General features: G+C 41.0%; 1 protein-coding gene across 1 annotated transcript in view; it reads left to right on the forward strand.

Moving 5' to 3' along the window:
- UBE3C (ubiquitin protein ligase E3C) overlaps nucleotides 1–25,373 on the forward strand; it is a 115,911-nt gene that overhangs the window by 15,839 nt on the left and 74,699 nt on the right. The window contains exons 2-10 of the mRNA XM_028092403.2: nucleotides 6,825–6,878; nucleotides 10,018–10,092; nucleotides 10,813–10,959; nucleotides 14,996–15,111; nucleotides 15,500–15,657; nucleotides 20,010–20,163; nucleotides 20,566–20,786; nucleotides 21,400–21,554; nucleotides 24,812–24,999. Of these exons, the coding sequence (XP_027948204.1) occupies nucleotides 6,825–6,878; nucleotides 10,018–10,092; nucleotides 10,813–10,959; nucleotides 14,996–15,111; nucleotides 15,500–15,657; nucleotides 20,010–20,163; nucleotides 20,566–20,786; nucleotides 21,400–21,554; nucleotides 24,812–24,999 (1,268 nt within the window). The remainder of the gene's footprint in view (nucleotides 1–6,824; nucleotides 6,879–10,017; nucleotides 10,093–10,812; nucleotides 10,960–14,995; nucleotides 15,112–15,499; nucleotides 15,658–20,009; nucleotides 20,164–20,565; nucleotides 20,787–21,399; nucleotides 21,555–24,811; nucleotides 25,000–25,373) is intronic.

A 25,373-nucleotide genomic window follows, 5' to 3' on the forward strand; every position in this document is an offset into this window, starting at 1 on the left:
TCTTTTGCTTTGAGGGGCTTAGTTTCTGATAGGGGTTTTCATAAATAAATTTATTAGGTTTTTCTTATAATTCAGTGTTTATTTTTTAATTTTTCTTGCTCAAGCTTTTGCCCACTAATTTTAGCACACATCAGTAGATGTCGTCTCCACCATATGTTACTGTGAGGTGTTTGGTGATTGTTTTCCTCTTTCCTTCTACATTTATTAACTGAATTCTGTGAGAAGAGATTTTTCTTCTCTCTCATTTATATACTGGTCATTTATATAAGTATGGAGACACAGATAGATACACGTTTTACCATATACATTAAAGTCCACTACTATCATTATTGCATAACCACACTCCAGTCATAAGAGAATATTGGAAAAACCCAAATCGAGGAGCGGAGTCCAGGATATAAAAGACAAAGGTGGGGGAACTGTTGTAGATTGGTATGCGTTGGGAAGAAATAGTAATTAAATGCAGTGTTGGATCCTGGATGGGCTCCTAGAACAGGCAAAGATCATTAGTATAAAAATTGGTGAATTTCTAATAAAGTTTGTAGTTTAGTTAGTAATGTTATGCCACTGTTAATTTCCTGCTCTTGCTAATTGTATTCTGGTTATGGAGGGAGCAGTGGAGTAAGAGAAGGGATAAGGAAACTCATGTATCCTTTCTGCAAGTTTGTCTAGAATTAATTCAAAGTAGAAAGTTCTAAAACTCCATTTAAAGAATAATATTAAGTGATTAACAGTCCAGGGGATATAGCTATGGTGAACCTTTGAAGGTGGTGGAGGGGCATCTCTGAGACGCCGGTGTAGGGGTGGTCTAGTCGGAGAGGACGGGGAGGGCTCCGAGCCCGAGTCCCCTTTCTTCGCTCCTCCCTCTGCAGGTGCACCAAGATAGAGGTCCTCCCTCGTTCCCTCCTTGACCTTCCATCCTCTGTGCCTCGTCACTGCATGATATGGAGAGGATGTGGTGGCTTTTCCACCGTTGTGGTCACACTCCCACTGGTTTCTGCTGTAACTAACTGTAGGCTTATGTTATAGATTACTCTGCTGGCTTAGGCAGGATTTTGCTCTGGGGGTCTGTTTAAAGACTTCTTTCTAGGGGTGGGTTTAGCATGTCAAGAGCACCCTGGGGTTGGAGGAGCTAGTCTATCCATCTAAGCAGTCATTCTTCCGGGAGGAATTGGGAATTGGGCTAATCAACAGTTATAAGGGTGACTGATGACGTAAGGAGTACTGATGAGATTTGTAATAGTACTTACAACGTTTTTGAAATTGTCGACTTATTGAGGGTGTTTAGAACACTGGTATTATTGATTCGTCTGGCCAGTATTCTGATTTTGGTGGCACTAACTGTTGGTAGGAAGATGTAGGTCTTTCTGATGTCAGCCTCAGTAGATAAGGGATTTTACATTCTGTTCTCTCAATTTATCATGACTTTTTTTTTTCAACTTTAAAATCTTTCGAGCTTCAGATTTCCCAGCTGTACCTTTATTCTTTCTAAATTTCATCCTTCAATCGTTACATTAGGCACAATGCTAAATATCAGGATTATGAAGAATAAGACATAGGTCTTATTCTGAAGGAATTTATAATTTATTGAAGGAGAAACAAATACAATTAAGGTTACCTTTACTCTTTCCTCTCTTCAGGTGCACTAAGATAAAAAATGTTTTTCTCTTTAGACACTCCATTATGTCTGTAAGTGGTAAAATCCTAGAGCCTTTGTTGGGCACAGAAATCCAAACGCTGCTAAATATTTAGTATTACCACGCTTGTGTGGTTTGAGCTTGGTTTGCAGGGGAGCAGCCTGGGTGTCTCTTCCTGTCGGGTGTGCGCCCTGCAAGGCTGCTTCCGCTCGGACAGCACAGGCGTCAGAGTCTGCTCTTCCCTGCTTAGGGGCCTCACTCGCTCTCTGTTCCTACTCTGATCATTCATTACTTGCTGCTTTAGCTGATACAGTTCAAGTTTCATTTTCTCATTTTCTGCCCTGAAGCTAAAATGCACTCCTCTGCAGAATAATCATACCCACACGAGCACTCTGGCATGGTGTGCTGGAGAGTGATCTCCTGCAACACTTTGGAGGCAGCATCTTTGTAGAGGATACCTATGTAGCCTCCATGATTTTGACTGGTGCAGACACAGTCATTTTCTGCATGGTGAGTTGTAAGCCCTATGTGCTAAGTACACTTCCACGAACGTCTCATGTGCCAAGGCAATCTCGTTACATTGGTGAACTCACCAGTTTATCATGTGGAGGAGTAGGAGAGATTGTGGTCTTCTAGGGAGAGCTTCTCCCTCATGGGAGAGAGGACATTTAAGTGGAGTCTCACCTAAGATGAGCGGTGCTTGCTACGTGTGTGTTTTGGGGTCAAGAGGGAAGGAAGGCCAGATTGGGCAGACGGAAGCAGGGCATTTGAGGCTTGAAGGACAGTTGGAGGGAGAGATGCACTTGAGGCAGCATCAGGGGATGGTGCAAGAGAAGTTGTCGGGAGAAAGAGGAGGAAATGTTTTGACCATAATGTTCCTGTGCTAAGGCTGTGTTTGAACTTGATCCCTTAGAGCACATTGGTGGTACTCAAATTAGGTCCTCAGATAGGCTAACCTGGAAGAGACAATAAGGACAATGTAATAGGTTGTGCATAAATTGGGTTAATTTAAATAACGGCATTGAGAAGAGATGATTCTTATGTTTATTAGCCCCTCAGACCTCTCAGTGGCGCTGAGTTGTAAGTTTTTACCATCGTCCCCTTCCCCTCCGTCCTGCCGTGAGACAGGCTCCACAGCCAGCAGTAGAGCTCTCAGGTCCCCACCTGACTCTTCCTCGGACGGTTGCCGAGTCTGGCTCCTCCCCGGTCCTGCTACCGTGTGTTCTGTCCCTCTGCTGGGAAGTTTTCCCATCTTGTCATCCTGCGGAACACGTCCTTCCTAGTTGCCTTTCAAATTTGCCGTTCCTTCTGAGCGTTCTCTTAGTCGCTGAGACAGAATAGGTCTCCTTTCCCCGCGCTTATACCCGGTCCATGCCTCTGCACAGGGGCGAAGACCGTGTCTGTCCTCGTCAGGCTTCCCCACTAGTGCCTAGAACTGTGTCTGGTACAAGGTGAGTATTCAGTAAGCAAGCTTCTTTTTTCTCCCACCAGACTATGAACTGCTTGGGAGCAAATGCCTCACTTACTGTTAAAATCTCTAGTGCTTGGCATGATATGTGATTCACTAAGTATTTGTTGAGTGGATAAATGCACCCCCTGTGCCTCATTTGAATGCTTTTTGAATGGATACATTCTTCGAGATGGGGAACATACAAGAGACTCTGGTTCTGATCTGGAATTTGGTTACATGTTTAGGGGCTGCATATTGATAATTTACATCATGTGTAGACATCAGTTATGCACTCTGTCACACTTTTCTTTCTGTGCTGGGCTGACTTTTCATGGTAGCCTTTTTGTCCTGATCTTTTTGATTGCTTCGTTTGCCTTTTCTAGACATTCTGTGTCCCGTGGTTCTCAACACCACCTGCTCCCCAGGTTTTCTTGTCAAATTTTGAAGATCAAAATTTTTTTTTCTGTAGCTTCCCTCTCTCTTCCTTTCTGATACATCTTTCAGATTACTCATATATAATGAAGACAAAGACTTGTTTAAATTTCCCAAAATGTAAAATAACAATTAATGTTCTTTTTCAAAGTAAATAGCATACTGCTTAGTGGGTTAAGCTCTAGGCCATCTGAGTTCAGATCCTGTATCTACCACTTTCAAACCTCACTTTCCTCATAGGAAAAATAATAGTACTTACCTCATAGGCTAGTTTTGAGGAATACGTGAATTAACCGAAGCCAAGGGCTTAGAATATTGCCTGGTGTGTGGACAGAAGCCTTCAGTCCCTGTTAGTTTTCTGTGTGTGGCACACGTGGCCTCCCTGTTAGTTTTCCGTGTGTGGCACACATGGCCTCCCTGTTAGTTTTCCGTGTGTGGCACACGTGGCCTGCGCTGTCTTCCTGTGCTCTAGGGCACAGTAGACGGGCGCAGACGAATCCGTGTTGGCGGTAGATGGTGCTGCTGTCAGTCGGCTTTGCAGTGTGTCCGACTGGACATAGGGGATTGGTCACCTCTCCCTGTAGACCGTTTTCTTTTTTTTTAAATTTTTTTTAAAGATTTTATTTATTTATTCATGAGAGAGAGAGAGAGAGAGAGGCAGAGGGAGAAGCAGGCTCCCAAGGAGCAGGGAGCCCGATGCAGGACTCGATCCCAGGACCCTGGGATCATGACCTGAGCCGAAGGCAGATGCCTAACCATCTGAGCCACCCAGGCGCCCTTGTTTTCTTTTGTCTGCAGAGTATTTAAGGGGCATGAGTACGCTTTGAAAGGCCTTATTAGCATTTTCAAAAACACGATTTTATTGTTGAAATTACGTATTGGGTGTGTGTGTGTCCATCCATTATTTTGGATTGGCTTGCTATACCTTATTTTTTTGAAATGAATTTGTCTTTTTTTTTTTTAAAGATTATTTATTTGAGAGAGCGAAAATGAGAGAGAGAGTACATGAGAGGGGGGAGGGCCAGAGGGAGAAGCAGGCTCCTCGCCGAGCAGGGAGCCCGATGCGGGACTCGATCCCGGGACTCCGGGATCATGACCTGAGCCGAAGGCAGTTGCTTAACCAACTGAGCCACCCAGGCGCCCGAATTTGTCTTTTAAGTAGGAAACGTTACAGCCCTTGAGCACAGGTGAGAGAATGACCTTCACATTTGTATGATGTCCTGTGTCCAGGGATTTGGATCTACAGGTAATCAAAAGTTAAGAATATTCACCCTCAGCACATCCAGCATTGCCTCTCTTGCTGTCGTGGCTCCTCCCATACCATGAGCTTCAAACTTAAGATAGAATTTCCAAGAAATTCCAGTATTCAATTAGAATCTAAGTGTGTTTTTTGATCCTGAGTACCTATTTTGATTTTTAAAATATTGCAACCTAAGTACTGTGTTGCAAGTATCCAAAAGTGCTTTTCAGCTGTTAGGGCTATGCCGTCTTTTAGACTGCAGGGTTTGACTTAAAGGAAATGTTTGTTCAGTCATTTCATAAGTATGTGTTGAATACCTACACGTGCCAGATGTTGAAGCAGATGAAAGCAATAGTGTGGTCAGGGAAAATGAGGTACTGGAGCCTGTGCAGCTTTTAGATTAGCGAGGACTAGGAGCTTATCTGTACGTGGAAGTAAATGTAGTGGCTATTTTGCCAGCATGTACCATTATGTACCATGTTTTTAAGGTAAAATGTTGGTTTGTTGAATTTCAGAGAAATTTTTTTTTATTCACTTAGCCAACATATATAGTACATCATTAGTTTTAGGTGTAGTGTTCAATAATTTACCACTTGCATATAACAAACCAGTGCTCATCACATCACATGGCCTCCTTAATGCCCATCATCCAGTTACCCCATCCCCCCACCCTAATTTCAAACTTAAGTGTATTTTTTCATAGTTGTAACAGTGTATATTATTTTAAGGAATCTTGGCTTTTTAGCTCTAACCAAATAATGAACATATATTAAATCTGATCAAATGGAGATAAAAGGAAAGGAAAGCATAGACACAAACAGTTCTATTCGTAAATAAGGATACTGGCTAGAAATTTTTTTCTAGAAGCTTTCCCAAATTCTGACCATCATAACTTTGCACTTTTTACTTTAAATTTTCCATTCCCCCTCCTCCTTTTAATTAAAATTTAAAACAAAACATTTTTCTGACTTTGGTCATGTGGTAGATAAAGGCTTTTTATTTGAAATTCAAGAAATGAGATTATTTATAGTGGGAAATATCTGGAGAATTTCTTTCCTTTCTTTTTTCTTTTTTTAAGTAAGCTCTGTGCCCAATATATGGGGCTCAAACTCATGACCCTGAGATCAAGATTTGCATGCTCCATTGACTGAGCCAGCCAGGTGCCCCGGATTTATTTCTTTGGCTTTAAATTTTGTCAGTGAGAAACTTTTCATTCTGCACACTGTTTATTCACATATCAATGTATAATTTTAAATTGGCTTAATTACTTGCCTTCTGACACTGCTTTGATGTTGTGTTTGTTTTTGTTAAGAGGTCTGTTTATTCATTTTTATAATGATTCATATATAATGTCTTGGACTGTTAATTTTCTTTTGGATTACATTTATAAAAATAAAATGCCCATACACTATAGACTTGAACAGTTCTGGGGGGAAGGAGGGTTATCTTTAAGTATTTTTATTTCATTTGAAATGTTTAAGTTTCCCATTTATTACTTTGGTTCCTTCTATATACCAGTAATTTTGTTCAAAATTTAGTTTTATGATGAAAAGAGAATTTTTAAAAATTCAGTAACAATACTGAATTTTGTTTCATCAAAAATTCATCAAAATGAATTCATAAAAAAATCAAAATTTTATTGAGGTAATTGTAGGCTCATGTGCAGCTGTTAGAAATAATACAGAAAAATCCATTGTTCACATTGCCTGATTTCCCCTGGGGGGGTTATATTTTGCAAAACTGTAGTATTATAATCACAACCAGGATATTGACATTGATATAATGCACTGATATTATTCAGATATTCCCAGTTTTACTTGAACTCTCTTGTGTGTATAAAGAAATCAGATTTTATTCTTAGAAAACTACTGAAATACTAACTTTAATTAGGTCTGTGATCTGGCAGGGGGCTGTTTAACCTCTTGTGCCTCAGATTTCTCATTAAGTCAGAATGTTTGTATGATCTTTAGAATCCTTTTTTGGTTAAGACATTGTATAATTTTTGTTTGAGAGTATTTTAGAATTTGAAATTAGCCTTCTTTATCTTTTCTCTTTTTGTGTTTAGGAAGAAAAGGCTTCTCTTTTACATCGTACTCAGGAAGAAAGAAGAAAGAGAGAGGTAAAAACAGTTTCGTAATAGTCTCTTTAAATAAGCATTTTTCCATAGCATTTAAATAAGTCTTGGCTTTACTGTCATACAGGTGTGTAGATATATGTATGTTATATGTGACATAACATATATATTTATGTATATTAAATTTTAGAAGCATTTCTGGATTTTTTTGATTTTATAATAAGTAATTTATTCTGGAACCAGTGTGGAAAAAGATGGACTAAAAGGGCAGTTTCCAGAAGGGGGGGGCGGGCAGGCTTTTATAAAGTTCACTTGCTTGCTTATGATAATGGTTTCTAGAAGATCTAGACAGACTTAGTGTATCATGTTCATGTTTTGCCAAGCGAAAGAAGAAAACTCACTGTTAAGGCAAATTTCTTAACTATTTGTGAAGAAGATAAATAAACGAATGGAGCTAGTGACAGTTGTTGTTTTATTCTTTATTTTATTTATTTATTTTTGTTTTAATATATTCTTTATTTTACATTTCACCTCTCTGGTGACAATTTCTCAAAATGGCTTTATTTTGTTGATTAATCAGCAATTATGGTATTTTATGGCCTACTTTTCCAGATTTTTGTTTTGTTTTATTTTCTAATAATTCATTCGTTCCTTTAACAAATATTAATTGAGAGCTTGATATATTCCAGGTACTGTGCTGCTTGCTGGGTATATGGATAGTGAATAAGATGGGTAATGTTCTTGCTGGGTTCTAGAGCACAGATATAAGCCAGTGATAAGTGCCATGAAGGCAGTGGAGTAAGGTGATAGTGATGGGGAAGGGTGTTCAGGGAAGGACTCTCTGAGCTGGTTAGAGTTGAGCTGATAACTGAAGGATGAAAAAGAAGCTGCCTTATGGAAAGCTGGAGGAAGAGCATTCTTGGTGGAGGAAACAGCAAATAAAAGGGTTTTAGGCGGGGTTTCTCAACCTCAGCTCTGTTGACATTTTGGACCAGATAATTCCTTGTTGTGGGGGCTTATCCTGTACATTTGAAGGGTGTTTAGCAGCATCCATGGCCTCTACTCTACCCACTAGATGCCACAGTACTCCCTCCCTCCAGGTGAGATAACCAAGAATGTCTCCAGAAATTACCAAATGTCCCCTGGGTGGTAGAATTGCTGTCAGTTGAAAATGACTGCTCAAACGAGAAATATTTATTGGTTGATGTCTTTTCATCTTTTCTGGAAAATTCTCAGCCTTCATATCTTGAGTAGTGTTTCTGCTCCATTCTTCCTCTCCTCTTCTTCTTGGACTCAAATTACGTACATATTTGACCTTTGCATTGTGTCATATATGTCTTCTATACTCTTCTGTATATTTATCCTTTTGAATATTTCTACTTTGGTTTGGATATTTTCTTCTGACCTAACTTCTAATTTACAGATTATCTCTTTACCAGTGTCTAATTGTTACATATATCTATTGAATGCTGAATTTCAGATTTTATTTTAATTCTAGAATTTTCTTTGTTTCATTTATTTCCCAGTTCTCTTTTAATTTCACGAACATAATTATGGGTTATTAAAGATAATGTTTAAACTCCAGTTTTGAGACTCTAAAGGTCCCTGTCCCAGCCAAAAGGCTAGAATGCTACCAAAACTTCCTCCTTAGTGAACAACTGAATGAATAAAAATAAACGTTTTGAAAACTGATGGGACCATATATGGGTTTTTAATGAAGGGCTCTTAGAATCATCGTAGTAATGAATAGATTCCCAAACTAGGTTTAAGCTCAGGGGTTCCTTTGCTGTAACCACTTGAAGCTCAGGAAGTACACTTGGGTGACCTGATTGGTGTTCTGCCGTCCTAGGATTGTGTGTGTGCACATGTGTATTTCAAGCCTAGCAGGTGGCATTCATAGAAGACATAAAACAATGTCATGTGGTAGGATGAGTACAGGTTTTAGTGTCACACTTGGCTCTGAATTCTGACTCTCTTAGGTCTTCCAGCATCACTTTATCTTCATGGAAATTTCAGCTTCTGCATCATAAAACGGGGAATAGTAGTTGTCTAAGATGATTGTGCAGTGTCTCTCTTAGGGCTGGCACATAGTAGGCTTTCAAACAGTGGGAGCTGCATTGGTTACGGTGATGTGAAGAATGAATATTTTTGCTAGGTCACTGAAAATTTTAAAGACAGCCTTAATCAAAACTGGAATTTTCTGCTTTGAGATAAGAAAAGTGGCTTTCAAAATCGATGTTTGGGTTGTCTGTATTCTTTCTATACTTAAAACTAAAATTGTTATTATAAGTCTTACTATGCTGGTGGGATTGTGAAATGGTGTAGCCATTTTGGAAAACAGTCTGGCAATTCCTCAAATGTTAGTTCAACTCCTAGGCATATACCCAAGAGAAATGAAAACCTGTGGCCACACAATACTTTTATGTGAATGTCCACAGCAGTATTATTCATAATAGCCCAAAGTGGAAACAGCCCAAATGTCTATCAGGTAGTAAATGGATAAACAAAATGTGAGACATCCATATGGTGAAATATTAATTGGCCATTAAAAGTATTATAGTATTGGGGCACCTGGGTGGCTCAGTCGGTTAAGCGACTGCCTTCAGCTCAGGTCATGATCCTGGAGTCCCGGGATCGAGTCCCACATCGGGCTTCCTGCTCAGCGGGGAGTCTGCTTCTCCCTCTGACCCTCCCCCCTCGCATGTGCTCTCTCTCTCTCTCTCTTTCATTCTCGCTCTCTCAAATGAATAAATTAAAAAAACCTTTAAAAAAAAGTATAGTATTGATACGTGATACGGCATGGATGAACCTTGAAAATATTGAGCCAAGTGAAAAAAGTCAGACAGAAAAGGCCACATATTATATGATTCCATTATAAGACATGTCCAGAATAGGCATTCCCACACAGACAAATTTGATTAGTGGTTGCCAGGGATGGGGGAGCCAGGGCAGGGGTTGAGGAGTGAGTGCTAATGGGTACAGGGGGTTTTGGAGTGGGTGATGAAAGTATTCTAAAATTAGATCATGGTGATACTTGAATTTTGAATATTTTAAAAATTGGTGACTGGTACACTTAAAAGTGAATTTTGTGGTATGTAAATTCTGTAATTTTTTTTCTTAAGTCTTTGCTAGCTAAATGTCATTTCACTGTGACCCATTGTACCTCCCTCCTTCCATTATGCAGGAGGAAAGACGAAGATTGAAAAATGCAATAATTATACAGTCATTTATACGAGGCTACAGAGACCGGAAACAGCAAGTAAGTTTGCTTTTAAGCTGAGAAAGAATTAGGCATGCCAGAGCTTATTCTAAATATGGCCTCGGAGTCTTAGAAGTGGAATCCATTTTGTGGGTATCTTCGTACACCTGTGTAATCAAAGCTAATGTTGATAATAGTGTTTTCCCCAGTAATTAATTTTAGTAGTTTATATTTACATAAAGATTTATAGACAGGGGAGTTTGAGGTGATTTTTAAATAATAGCAACCTGGGCCGCAGCTAAAGGTGGAAGTGTTGGAAGAGTCTTTGGGGGACTGAAGGGTCTTCATTCCATCCCAAGTTTTCTGGGTTTCATTTCACCTTTCCGTGAGAACGTCCCGAATGGCGCCGGCAGCGGAACCCAGACTGGGAGCCCCGCCCCCGCCGCGGAGCCCCGCCCCGCAGCCCCGCCCCCGCCGCGCAGCCCCGCCCCGCAGCCCCGCCCCCGCCCCCCGCCGCGCAGCCCCGCCCCCGCCCCCCGCCGCGCAGCCCCGCCCCCCGCCCCCCGCCGCGCAGCCCCGCCCCCCGCCCCCCCGCCGCGCAGCCCCGCCCCCGCCCCCCGCCGCGCAGCCCCGCCCCCGCCCCCCGCCGCGCAGCCCCGCCCCCGCCCCCCGCCGCGCAGCCCCGCCCCCGCCCCCCGCCGCGCAGCCCCCGGGGCTCCCTGGGGTCGCCGCGGCCGCAGCCCTCCCGGTCACGCCTGCTGTGGTCTGTCTCGCCTCCAGCACGCCGTCCAGAGAAGCGCGTTCGATCGCTGCGCCGCCGCCTCTCAGTCGGGGGGTACTTTCTCCGTTGCCAGTGGGCCCAACCTTACCCTTTTGGTGAGGCAGCTTCTGTTTTTCTACAAGCAGAACGAAGACTCAAAACGTTTGGTGAGTGCTAACTACGCTTTCACTTTTCCTTGTTGATGTGTTTTCCGGCGTGTGTTTTTAATGGGGTCACATAACCCTCCAGTGTGCCTTTGGGAACTGCCCTCAGCCCGCCGTAATAGGTCACCTTTGTGGCGATGAGCTTTACCTCTTAAAGAGCCAAATAAACTGTCAGTAGTTTTGTTTTTTGTTTTTTGGGGTTTTTTATGGAAAATTTCAAGTATAAGAAAAAGTAGAATACTGTATTTTTTTTTTTAAAGATTTTATTTATTTATTTGAGAGAGAGAGAATGAGAGAGAGAGCACATGCGAGGGGGGAGGGTCAGAGGGAGAAGCAGACTCCCCGCTGAGCAGGGAGCCCGATGCGGGACTCGATCCCGGGACTCCAGGATCATGACCTGAGCCGAAGGCAGTCGCTTAACCGACTGAGCCACCCAGGCGCCCTAGAATACTGTATTGACCCGTCCACCATGTACCCAGTACTCAGTGTCCGTAGTCATCAACACCTGTCGCACCCAGAGCCCTCCCTACCTGTGCCTTCCCTTCCGTCACCGTGACAGGCCTCTGACGTGTTCTTGCGTGTTATATCTATGAATACTTGAAATCTCTAACATACAGGATCTCGCTTTCAAAACATCCCAAATATAACTAATACTGTCAAACATAGGCTTCTAATGTTATCAGTGATGAGGAACGGTTTTGGAAAATACCGATGGGTGCGTAGATGAATAAACTTTTTAAAAATGCAACTTGTTACTGTGTCCAGTTTCTCAGGAAATACTGAGATTTCTTATGTAATTATTAGGTTAAAAATGTACTTATTCTTAGGAATTCTTCTTTACTTGTAACAGAAATTTCAAATTACATTGAAAGATGGTATAAAATGAAAAGTTTTCCGTACTACAACCATACATACTACAAAGATCCCCATAAGAAATATAAATACAGAAACAGTTATTGCTTATCTGGTGTTTGGCTTTAAAATGAATGCAGCATTCCTTCCTGAGTTGAGCTAGGCTGGAACCTGAGAACTTTCCATAAACTAGGTCCAATCTAGAGAGGCAGTAAAAGTGGCTTCATCTGCCCATTCTGGACTTCCCTTAAGTGTAGCCTCTTTCCAGGCTTTCTCTCTGAAGTTCATGAAAAAATGAATCAGAGAAGTACAGTAGCAGATAATCAGGCTTGCTTTCTGGAACAGGCCATCACCATCTTCATGTACTCAAGTCTTACAGATTGAGATATTGCTAAGGAGCACCAACGTACGGGTGCCTTGGGGGGTGCCAGTCATTTATGTCTCTCCAGAGCACCCCTTTCCTCTGGAGAACTGCTCCTGCCATGCTTCTGTGTGAGGGTCCGTCTGTGGTCCCCACGCGGCTGCTTCAGCAGAATTCATGCACAGCTTGGGGCTGAATGTACGTTTGCCCCCACGCCTTTAGCAAAACAAAGCAAAGTGCTCCTCTGCGGATTCTGAAACCAAATAGAATTAAATGTCATCAAACCTGGTTAATAGAACAAAAGTGAACTTGAATGTTTATTCAGTTTGCAAACAAAAATGCAAGAACAACAAATTAATCATGTGGGGAAAGAGGCCCTCTGCCCCAGTCTTCCATGCTCCCTAATTCCCCCCCAGGAATAAGCATGATGCTACTTTTGTGTTTCTCTAAGATGCTTCTTGCAAAGCTAGGTTTATATGGCTGTGTCTTCTGCATTTCCTCCCTTTATTTTTTATTATTATGACTTTAAATTATGGCCTCGGGGCGCCTGGGTGGCTTAGTCATTAAGCGTCTGCCTTCGACTCAGGTCATGATCCCAGGGTCCTGGGATCGAGCCCCACATCGGGCTCCCGGCTCAGTGGAGAGCCTGCTTCTCCCTCTCCCCCTCCCCCTGCTTGTGTTCCCTCTCTCGCTGTCTCTCTCTCTGTCAAATAAATAAAATCTTTAAAAAATTAAAAAAAATAAATTATGGTCTCTGCTAAAATAGTGTACTCTGATTATATTTAATTATTCTGGAGTTCATAATTGCCTGACTTTTGTTTAACTTTCTTTGAGCCTCTTGATAAAGTTGCCCTCTACTTTTGACAGTACTGTAAAATGCTTCTCAGTATAATTGTCCATATGATCAAAGATATCAGCTAGTCTGATGCTCTGTTTCCCTGGAGCTAATCTTCTTGGATTCCAGGAAATTCTTGTGTCATTACCTTGGGAAAATCAGTTGCTTTGCTTCAGTTTTAGATCCTGCCTCCTGATGCCATTATCTTTTTGCTTTCTTGGTTTACTCCCTCATTTTATTGATACATATCCTCAGTTGACTTCCCAAGAAAGAATGAATGTTTTTAAAACTTTACTCATCTGCATTTAGTAAATAGTAACAAAAAGTTAGGCAAAGTAAGTATTTAATGTAGTGTTTAATGTACAACTTTTTGGATGTTATTGGTACATTTGTCAAGGTTGTGAAATATATTATCAAAACACAGTCCAGGATTGCCTGGGTGGCTCAGTCACTTAAGCGTCTCACTCTTGGTTTCGGCTCAGGTTGTGATCTCAGGGTGGTGAGATCAAGCCCCACGTCGGGCTCCACGCTCAGCACAGAGTCCACTTGAGATTCTTTCCCTCTCCCGCTCTGCTCCTCCGCTTGAGCTCTCTCTTCTCTCTCTCAAATAAATAAAATCTTCAAAACACAGTCCAGAGAATGTTTAAGTAAAGTATCACTACTGCTTTGAGGTTTTTTTTTTTTTTATCTCATAAGCAACTTGAAACATAATTACTTGGTTTATATATTGACAGCCTTATTCTTGAAGTTCCTACAGTTGCCCTTTAGATTTTTATAATGTTTAGTTACTGTACAGGCTATTTTTATTTGTTAAGATAGCAGGCAATTTAGAATGAACTCTATGTCAGGTAGTACAGAGAGTATTGTATCCTGTTGGTTCCTGAGAAAATATGGACGAGGTAGCTCCAAACACCTGAAGAAGAAAGCTTGTGTGTAGGCAAATTTGTATTTGGAATGGGTCACAGAGTTATCTCCACCTAACTTAGGTCTGTTGTAATTGGTTTTATAAAACACTTTTGCATTAGCATTTTGTCTGATAACATTTTATATGAAGAAGTGCTCCTGTCAGATAACAGGCAAAGAAAGAATGTGGCACATTTGTAAGTAGCCCCATTTAAGAAGCTGTCTTAATTTTAACTGGTTCCAAATGGGTCTTACAAAACGAACAAGTAACAGTTTTACAAGAATATAGTACAGAAAGTAGAAGAACTTCCTTGTTGAGTATTGAGTTTTCAAAATCACTTATGGTAGCTACGTCCATAGCAGATAGGCCTCCTGGGTGCAGGTTAGAAATCTTACTCAGCATTTGCTGAATGCACTGCCCAGTTGTTGTGTCCAGGAGAATGGGGAGTTCTCCTCACCCTGGCACATCCTTGACTTTTTTCCAACTCTACTGAGGGGTGGTTGGCAAAATTTTAAGATATTTAAAGGGTACACCATGATGATTTGATATATGTAAGCATTATGAAGGGATCTGTGCAGTCTCTTGTCACCTCACATACTACGTACCTGAGCTTTTACTGGGCACAGTGGGGCTGTATGATCGCGTTTCCTACCAAAATTTCATGGAGTTAGGGAAGGGGAGTATCCCAACAGAAAGGATGCTGGAGACACAGAGGCAAAAGGTAAAGCGAACAAACAGATACCCTTGTATATACCTTGGCATCAATGCTGTATTTCTCATGTGTTTTTATGATGGATTGCTGATTTTTGCAAATGAGCTGTTTTATTTCAGATTTAGATGAGTTTTAAGTGTACTTTGTTCTAGTGATAAATTTAGTGACTTAGCTTAATATTGATGTGCTATTTTAAGATAGAAAATCAAAGACGTGTGGTATATACTACAAAATAAAACCTAACTTAGAGGATTTACTTTTTATCATGCTTTGATTAAGTATCTACTTACCACTTAAGGAAATTTGGATTGTTATGTACTGTAAACAGTGAGCTTTTTCTGGATTGAGAGTGATGTGCATGTTTTGATGTTTCAGATATGGATGTATCAGAACTTAATTAAACACAGCTCCCTGTTTGTCCAGCAGTTGGATGGATCTGAGCGACTTACATGTTTATTTCAAATAAAGAGGTTGATGAGCCTCTGTTGCAGGTAAATCCCATCGAGTCAGCAACTTCTCACAGGTGTGGAAAGTCTTGAGGAGCTCTTTGAAGGAGTTAAGCACTTTTAGCGAGATAACACTTCTCACACTACATTTGTGGTCTCTGATTTTCCTCGTCTATTTTTCCCTCTGTGATTGGCATTTCTCATCTGTACAAACCGGTATCAGCATGCTGTTGGGCACGTAGTAAGTACTCCAAAGGAAGTGTGAAGTTATTGTCCTGTCTGTCCTCGAGTCTTGCCTGTTTTCAGAGACCTCTAGTACTAGAACAGAGTGGCTCAAACACCATAGTGAAGGAGAGTCATTTGCGGGAGTTTGGGATGACATTTGCCATCCAGTAAGTATGTGAATACTTTTTGTTTTGGTTTGTTTTTACAGGTTATTGCAAAACTGTAATGATGACAGTTTGAATGTTGCACTTCCAATGAGGATGCTTGAGGTGTTTTCATCTGAGAATACTTATTTGCCTGTTTTACAAGACGCTAGCTATGTGGTGTCCATCATTGAACAGATTTTGCACTACATGATTCAGAATGGTAGGTAGCAGATGGGGTTGGGGCTGTGCGTAGGCAGGCTGCTCTGTACACATGCTCTAAACACCAAGAGTGACTGTGACAGGGCACTACTGAGGGGAGCACCTGCTGGGGGCACGAGTGCTGACGTTTGTCCTCAGCTCTCCCCACCCTAAACATCTGGAAATGTGGTCCACTCTAAATTTTCCTGTTGCTTGAAAACGAAGCAAATGCATGCCTCCAGAAACTGTTGTGGGTGCTTCGCTTACGCGTATCTGCAGCAGCCAGTCCTCACGTCGCTGAGCCAGCGGCCGTGTCCCCAGTGGGAGGAGCAGTAAGTAGTGCTGCAAGTACGAGAGACAAGTCAGCGGGATAGCCGGTCTCAGTCGGAAGTAATCTCAGTCTTCTCATCAGTTCAGCAGAGGAGAGGAAGAGATTGACTCGGAGTTTTCTTTCTGCCTGGGTGTTAAAGCTCTTACGTGTTGGCACTCTTCTGATAAGGTAAAATCTAGATCCGAAATTCCTCGGAGGACACATTAGTGACTATGAAATACACAGGATTTCTAAAACTTTTATGATGAGTTAAGCTGTGTAAAACAAAAATTTAAAAATTTGGCACCTGTGTGGCTCAGTCATTAAGCGTCTGCCTTTGGCTCAGGTCATGGTCCCAGGGTCCTGGGATCGAGCCCCGCATCGGGCTCCCTGCTCCGCGGGAAGCCTGCTTCTCCCTCTCCCCCTCCCCCTGCTTGTGTTCCCTCTCTCGCTGTCTCTCTCTGTCATAAATAAATAAAATCTTTAAAAATAAAAATAAAAATCTGACTCCCAGTAATCTCACAGCTAGGAAGTCAAACACTTCAGGGCTTGGACTTCAGAAGTATTAGCATTAAAAAATAGGTATGTTATTTGTTATAAGAGGGGCTATAGGTGATTCTGGAAGGCAGGAGTCACTGGTAAAACCATAAATAAGTTTCCTTTTGTTTTCCAGAGGTGACGGACTAATGTAGGCTAAACCTAGCTAATTTAATCCTCAATACTAAAACTGTAAAAATTAAATTCGTATACATCTCAAGCTTAGCTTTTGGCTTAGATTAAAAAAAAAAGGGGGTGGGTAGGCCTGGGTGGCTCAGTCGGTTAAGTGTCTGCCTTGGGCTCAGGTCATGTTCCCAGGATCCTGGGATCGAGCCCCACATCGGGCTCCCTGCTCAGCAGGGAGTCTGCTTCTCTGCCCCTCACATCACTGTGCTTTCTCTCTCTTTCTCTAATAAATAAATAAAATCTTAAAAAAAAAAAAGGAAACCTATTTAGTTTGTTGAAAAATTAGGGAGTCAACTAAAAGTAGATTGAAATTTGTGGGATTTGATCTTTTAAAAAACAAAGTAACGATAATTAGAAATCATCCTTTGTATCAATTGATGCATTATTGTGTATATTGATTTAAGGCTGAGCAATCATGAGAATTTTTACTTTTTTTGTTTTCTAAAAGTGTAAAGAACGTGACTGAGAAATGCATTATTTTGAAATGTGTCTAGAAGTAGAGTGTCACAATCTTGCGGTGAAACTGCCGCTTCTGTCACCTTCTGTGGGGACACGCAGTGATGCCATCAGGTGATGCCACAGCTCCATGTGGTGCTCAGGGCTCCCCACGACAAGTGTGGCCCCCCTTTGTCCCCTGCACCGTTGCTGTTGACTGCTCCCTGTGCTGTACTTTCATCTCCGTGACTTACTGATTTCACTGGAAGTTTGTTCCTCTTAATTCCATTCATCTGTTTCTCCCTGGCATTAGGAGTCTAAAATTTGGAAGTGTTTACTAATTACAGTTTGTATGATTATACAGTATGTGCTGTGACTTAACATGAAGCTTTTAACAAATGAAGCAGAACTTCATGCTCTAGTCATGCTGTCAGGTAGTCTGTTCAGTACATACAGGGATTGATGTGATATATTAATGGTATTATCTTTTTTTAAGATTTTATTTATTTATTTGACATAGAGCACAAGCAGGGGGAGTGGCAGGCAGGGGTGAAGCAGGTTCCCCGATGAGCAGGGAGCCCGATGCAGGACTCGATCCCAGGACCTTGAGATCATGACCCAAGCTGAGGGCAGATGCTTAACAGAATGAGCCACACAGGCGCCCCATAATATTTTTAAAATTTTCTTGATGTGGTGTTTTTTAAAATTCTTGATGTATTCCCTGTGCTGTGCTTTTTTTTTTTTTTCTTCCTTAATCTCCGTGACTTACTGATTTTGTGGCTGGAGGTTTGCAGCTCTTCATCCCCTTCATCTGTGTCACCCACTTCCATCTTCTCAGTCTCACAGCAGAAGAGCTTTCAGGCGTCTCTGTTGAGTTTCACTAGTGATCAAAATACATGAGTTTGGGGCGCCTGGGTGGCTCAGTTGGTTAAGCGACTGCCTTCGGCTCAGGTCATGATCCTGGAGTCCCGGGATCGGGTCCCGCATCGGGCTCCCTGCTCGGCAGGGAGTCTGCTTCTCCCTCTGACCCTCTCCCCTCTCATGCTGTCTCTCTATCTCATTCTCTCTCTCAAATAAATAAATAAAATCTTTAAAAAAAAAAAAAAAATACATGAGTTTGGAGTTGGAGTTACATAGTCGTGTAAAGACAGAGCACTGAGTAGTCAGGGCTTAGTGGTCATGCCTCAGGTACAGATTGTGGAGTCTGTCTGATCAGATGGGGGGCCCCAGTTGTGGGGCGCTGATTGGCTCAGTAGGGGTGGAAGCTGGCCCAGGCTGGTTGAAAGGATTCACCTGAGGCAGAACAAAGGGGATAGAAATGAGCAGAGGCTGGGGGGCCTGTTTGTAAACGGAGAAGGTGAGGATGTCTGGGGACATAGGGAATTTTCTCCCTTTTTGGTAACCGTGCCTGGTTGTAAGGAGTCCATTGGTCCGTTAGGGCCTATGGCTATTTCAAGGTGGGTTGCCTGATGGGCCTGTCTGTGTTCCGCCAGGGCCTCGTGCTCTGATCAAGTTTCCATGGCTCAAGCCTGTTGCCTAAAAGCGGCCTCTTCATAAATTTGTGTAGGACTGTTTTCAGAAAGTAAACCAAATGGATTGTGTTTTTAATGTGCACTACCAAATGTGTCTGGACAAACTACACCTGAAGATTGTTCTTGGGTGGCTCAGTCGTTGGGCGTCTGCCTTCGGCTCAGGTCATGATCCCAGGGTCCTGGGATGGAGCCCCACGTCGGGCTCCCTGCTCCGCGGGAAGCCTGCTTCTCCCTCTGCCTCTCTCCCTGCTTCTCCCTCTCCCACTCCCCCTGCTTGTGTTCCTTCTCTCGCTGTGTCTCTCTCTGTCAAATAAATAAATAAAATCTTTAAAAAGGTGGGGGGCAGATATATTTAAAAAGCTGTAGGATTTGGATCGTTGGTGATGCCAGAGTTGATGTTTACTGCACACCCTGCAATCCCATCAAAAGTGTAGTAAGGTCATAAAAGTTGTTGCTTCAGCTTGAATTCCCTGGTGCCCATATTTTGGTCTCCAAAGCCATCATTTCCTCTAAAAGGATGAAAAGGCTGGTGGTGCCAGATCCTGGCTCCAGGTCAGGAGATGAGGACAGGTGAGTCTGGAGATGCTCTTCATGAGCAGTGGAGCTCAGAGGCCTGCCCACAGCCTACCCCATTGCCCAAAGACAGGACAGTGTGAGAATTAATTAGGATAACCACTGCAGTAAATTGAAATATGTCTGTTTAAGTCCTGAGTTCAACATGCTTTTTAAAAACCACAAAACTAGTTAAATACTTGGAGGATGCTTAAGAGGCAAATGAAAACCCTCACAATGTATGGGCCTTACTTAGATCCTGATTCAAGCAAACTAGTTAAGTAAAATTTATAGCAAGAGAGAGTTGGACACTTGAACACTGACTAGATGCTTGTGATAGCAAGGAATTATTAATTTAATTTAGCTGTCATAATGGTATTTTTAAGAAAAATAAAGTCCTTTGATGACACACTGAAATCATTATATTTTAGATTTGCTTCCCAATGAATGGAGGAGTGGGTGATGGGTACATGGAGTATATATACCATTTCAGGCTACTTATGTATTTAACTTTTCCTTAATAAAAAAGTTCAAGGGGCTCCCAGCTGGCTTAGTCGGTAGAGCCTGTGACTCTTGATCTCAGGGTCGGGAGCTCAAGCCCCACGTTGGGTGTAGAGATTACTTTAAAAAATTAATAAACTTAAAAAAGGGGGGCCATTGTCTCTTTAACTAGTAACATTTAACAAAAAAGGAAAGTTGAAGAAAAATTAACTTAAATTTGGACCCATGGAGATTTATAAAAAGCATTTAAAAATTGACACATTTTTTTTTCCTCATGATGAAGGTACCAAATTTTAAATACGTGTTTTTCCTTTCTTTTAGGGTATTATAGATCTCTCTATTTGTTAATTAACAGCAAGCTTCCATCAAGTATTGAATATTCTGATTTATCTCGAGTTCCTATAGCAAACATTTTGCTAGAGAATGTTCTGAAACCATTGCACTTTACTTACAACTCCTGTCCAGAAGGTGCAAGGTGAGAATGCGATAATTTACTGATTTTGTAAGTTCACGGTTCTGAATCTGACAGTAACTTTTACACGGATGCTATTTTACATAAAGACTTCAAAGTCAAATTTTTACTTTATTAATATGACTAAGTTTAAAGAAAAGTTTTACTATTTCTGTTTGGCCTGTACCCTAATATAAATTTATAATTCTGATGGTCTGGTTATTTTCCTGTCTTCTATTGAAAGATGTAAAAACATGGTAGAGTTTCCTTAATAGGGAATACACAAAATCAGTTAATTTCAAGGCAATTTAGTTGATATTGAATGCTTAACTTCAATTAATTTAGAAAAGAATATTTTGTAAGTTAATTTTAATCAGTGATTTTATGAACAATATGTTTTGATAAAAGCTTCCATTTTTCTTTCAGGCAGCAAGTTTTTAGCGCCTTCACTGAGGAGTTGTTGGCAGCACCTTTTACAGATCAGATTTTTCATTTCGTCATTCCAGCCTTAGCGGATGCACACACTGTTTTCCCTTATGAGCCCTTCCTGAGTGCACTGTTGTTACTGGAGAGCAGGTGCTCCAAGACAAGCAGTGGGGCACCATGGCTCTTCTTCTTTGTCTTAACTGTTGGCGAGCATTACCTGGGTATGAGATAAAAGACATGTTTTACTTGAACTCATATATACATAGGACTGGCAGATAGAAGTCATAAGAGAAGGGAATCCAGTGGCAGGTGTATGTTGTCAAGGTGGCCCCTGGGGCTGGGGGTGGATTTCTTGTAAGAGTGTATTTGCTGAAGGTCTGTGTCCTAGACAGTGGGGAAAGTTTCTAAGCACATACAAAAGTCCCTATTCAGCGACGCCTGTCTGGCTCCATCAGTGGAGTATGTGACTCTTGATCTCCGGGTTGTGAGTTTGAGCCCCACCATGGGTGTAGAGATTACTTAAAAAAAAAAAAAGGCCTGATTCAGATACATGTTACAAGGCCACACAGATTAAAAAGAATTTTAAAGTTGAATGGGAGAACTGTGAGGGCAGGGATGTCATCCCCGTTTACGCTAAGCTTCTAATGTGCGCCTATTCTAGAATTACAGCCTCTCTCTGATGTATTTTAATACATCTGTACATGAGTTATTAGAATTTTGATAATAAGTTGTGGTCAGAAATGTCTCTCTGAATATAAGAAAAATGATACCTGAGTTTTCTAGTTTCTGTTTGAGCATTTCTAATGAAATACTACAACTGACTGTTTTACAAAGGGACCCTCTCTGAGGAAGGACTGCTGGTGTATTTAAGGGTACTCCAGACCTTTCTCTCTCAGCTACCAGTTCCACCTGCCGGCACGAGCTGTCAGGATTCGGCCAGTGACTCGGAAGATGAGGGTGAAGCAGCAGACAAGCAGCCAAGCGCTCTGGTAAGCTCCAGGGGGCCTGGGGGTCAGCGAACGAATTACACTGCGTGTCACTCTGTCTGATTTTGAAGTCACTTTTAACTTTGTGTCCGTCCTTATTTTTAGCTGTATAAGTGATACCTGAAAGCGTTCTTGTTATAAAGCATTCAGACTGCAGATGAAGTCCCCTCCCTTCCTCAGCCACCCTGTTCTTTCCAGAGATGACCATCCTGGCGACTGGGGATTGGGATGTCCTTCCACACCTTCTCCTGCCCATCCATAGAAGTATATGTGGGGGTACATAGTTAGGTGGGTTTTTTATGCAGAGTAGGCCATGCTGTATATTAATTTGTTACTTGGGAAATTTTCCCAGAAGTGAAATTGTTGAGTTAAAAGGCTCATAAGTTTCTAGTTCTCAGGAAGTGCATTTACTGTGTGCCACGCATTTGTTCTGTTTTTAAGAATTTTTTATAGCAACTTTATTGAGATATACTTTACCATAAAATTCGCCCTTTTAAAGTGATGTACAGTTGAGTGATTTCTCAGTATATTCGCCTAATTGCAGCCACCGTCACTCGGGTAGAGCATTGTCTGCACAGAAACCCGCTCCCATCAGCAGCCACGCCCTCCCCTTCTCCCAGCCTCAAAGGGAAAAAAGGTTTTCTTCCTTACCCTATCTTGTAGACATCAAGTAATGTCTCCTGTTTATTTTTGGCAGTTTTGTGGATGCCAAATGTTAGAGTTATTAGAAAGTGAATATTGAGTTTATTGTAACGTATAAGCATGATTTGCTATGTATTTTCAAGGAATAAAAAGCTTTGCATTATACTTTGCATTATACACATACATAATTTGTGTGTCTTCAGTGACATATCTGCTGATTTTTCTCTTAATTACACAATTGAAATAACTTGATATAAGGCTGACATGGGTTTAAATATTTTTTTGTTACGAAATTTCCCACTGATTAATACTAAGTCCAATCCCAGGAAAAATACACACCAGAGTGGCTCAGGTTTTCCAGGGGACGTAAATCTTTAGGATCTTGTGAAGTGAAAGGATGTGTTAGTACTGTGCCTTCTGATACAAATAGCTTCATTAGCAGAGATGAAAAAAGTCATAATAATAAGAAAAAACAGATGAGTCATTGCCCCTTACAGCTAGGGGAAGGGCTAGTTACAAAGGGGCAAAACTGAATGTTTTGGTGGAAGCTGGAAGTCTTGCATCTGTCAGAATTCAGAACTGCACATAAAAATGTAAATTTTTTATGTGGTAAAAAAAATGGGATTCTGTAGATGGAATGTAGATAAAACTTTTGTTTTTAGAAGACACTTTTTTAATGCTTAACCTTCTAGAGAAGCTGTGAAATTATAATGTTTATACACAATATAATTTGTGTCCACGTGAAAATGAGGCTCTGGGCTGCGTCTGCTGGAGAAGGAAGGTTAGGAAGTCCCTTCTCACTGTGGACACAAACAGAAGAGCAGAATGTGAGACACAGGAAACAAAAGAATGCCCAGGCTCACTAGCTTGTGGTTACACTGCTCAGAACATACAAAAAGTGCAGCTTGTCTCCCTCTCTGATGTTATTTTTTTCTTTCCCTTCCCCTATGTTCATCTGTTTTGTTTCTTACATTCCACATATGAGTGAAGTCATATGACATAAGAGGCTCTTAATTCTAGGAAACCTACCGAGGGTTGCTGGCGGGAGGGAGGAGGGGGCTGGGGTAACTGGGGGATGGGCACGAAGGAGGGCATGTGATGGAATGAGCCCTGGGTGTTGTTTAAGACTGATGAATCACTGACCTCTCCCCCAGAAACTAATAATACACTATATGTTAACTAAATTGAGTTTAAGTTAAAAAAAAATTTTTTTTAAAGCCCATAAGACTATTGGAGAATATGGCTTAGAACTTTTATTTTGAAGTTTCTAAATGTAAGCCTTTGAAGTGTGAGCCATTGCATGGGCTAGGCATCCCATAAAGTCATTAAAATTTTTTTTGACAAACTGCAAAAAAAAAAAAAGTGCAGCTTAATTTTCTTACTTATATTTTTGGGAAATTTTACTCCACTTTTCTTTAACTTAATATACAAGGGTTTCAAGGTCTCTGTTACTAGAATTATATGACGTGGTACTTTTGTTTCTCTTTTTCATTTTTTTCTCTTCATTTTTCCCTTGCATTGTTTATCATCTCTCCCTTCTTGTCCACATTTGGGTTCAGAACCAGTGACCCAGTAGTAGGCCAGGTACTCAACAGGTTTGACTCAAAATCTTTTCTTTATTTTTCGGTCAGATCTTTTGATGACTGCTTATATATTGCCTTTTACTTCCTATGGGAATTATGTAGACTTTAATTTGATTGAATGAGATTTTCCAAAGTCAAATTTCACTGTTTATAAACTCTTAGGTTTCTGTATAATCAGTTTAGTTATTGTTTGTGTATAATTTATTTTAAATATGTACACTACAAAAATAGTACCAATGTAGTCTTTTCCTAACTCCTTTTATTAGGTGCATCTTATTTACAGATTTGAGTTTGACAGATAGAATTTATTACTTTTATCTAAAGCAATGTTTTGATAGATTATTATAAGTTACATAAATTATATCCATTTAAGTTTCCAAACAATGTAGTCAGCAATACCCAGTGTTGTGTATATATATTCATATTTATATATACTTAGATATATACATACATATATGAGAAAAGTATGTATCTTTGGTTAATACCCCAAATAGGTAAATGCTTAGTGTCTTAGTTCAGGTTTTATTCGGTGAATCAGATCTTTAGAGAAATTAAGATAAATATATCTCATTTGTTTTTCTAAAAATAAATTATTTAATATTTTTGCTTAAACTGTAATCTCCCAAATAATTTAAATTGGAAATTCTGCTAGATGGTAATATATTCCCACCCATGTATGCTTAGTACGATGGTGTCTAAAAATATGAAATTAATTTTTCTTAAAATGTCAATACTGAAATATTGTCACATCAGTAGGCAAAAACTGAGTATTTACAGTCCCTGTGGTGTTAATGCTGGATAAAATTGGTGCCTAATATAGATAGTGACTGTGGAGCTCTAGAGATTTTCATATTACTTTAATGGATGCATTTGGAGAGATATTGATTTGTCCATTGTGATGTGGGTAACTTTTAGATAATGCCTACGTTTTATTTTCCATTGAAGTAAGATCACATTTCATGTGTGTGTGTGGTGTAGAGGGTCATTTGTAATAAAACGTCATTAACTCAGAGCAATTTATGTGGTGTGTTTTAGGAGGATGGTAGGCTCTCAGTACCATACATAACAGAGGAGTGTCTGAAGAAGTTGGACACGAAGCAGCAGACCAACACCCTGTTAAACCTGGTGTGGAGGGACTCAGCCAGCGAGGAGGCCTTTACTCTGATGGCATCGATCGGCCACACGCTGATGGTGCAGCATCGGATGGTGGTGCCCAAAGTCAGGCAAGTGTCGTTGGGCACTCCGTGAACAATGCAGTGTGCCTCCCCTCTGTGCTTTTTTCTGGCTTCCTCTGTAGCAGTTTTAGCTGCCGCTTTCTGATAGAATATGATAGAGGATATTCAACTGTTCAAGCACTTCATGGAGAATGAAAGTTGGTTTTTCTTTTCTAAACCGACTGATACTGTGTGAATCCATTTTCCTGGCCTGTCATGTATTAAATGAAATAAACTCATTTTTCTAGAGTATCTTGGAAATGAGAGTGGAGTTTAGTCCTAGCCACCTTTTGAAACACTGGCCTCACGCCTGGGTTATAGAACCAATATGTGACGTATCTTCTAGGCTTTCCCACAGCACTCTTCTTATCAGATCGCCCTCG

This window comes from Eumetopias jubatus, unplaced genomic scaffold (assembly GCF_037043125.1).
Source record: "Eumetopias jubatus isolate StellerSeaLion01/CBP00866 unplaced genomic scaffold, mEumJub1_p1.0 scaffold_14, whole genome shotgun sequence".
Classification (NCBI taxonomy): domain Eukaryota; kingdom Metazoa; phylum Chordata; class Mammalia; order Carnivora; family Otariidae; genus Eumetopias; species Eumetopias jubatus.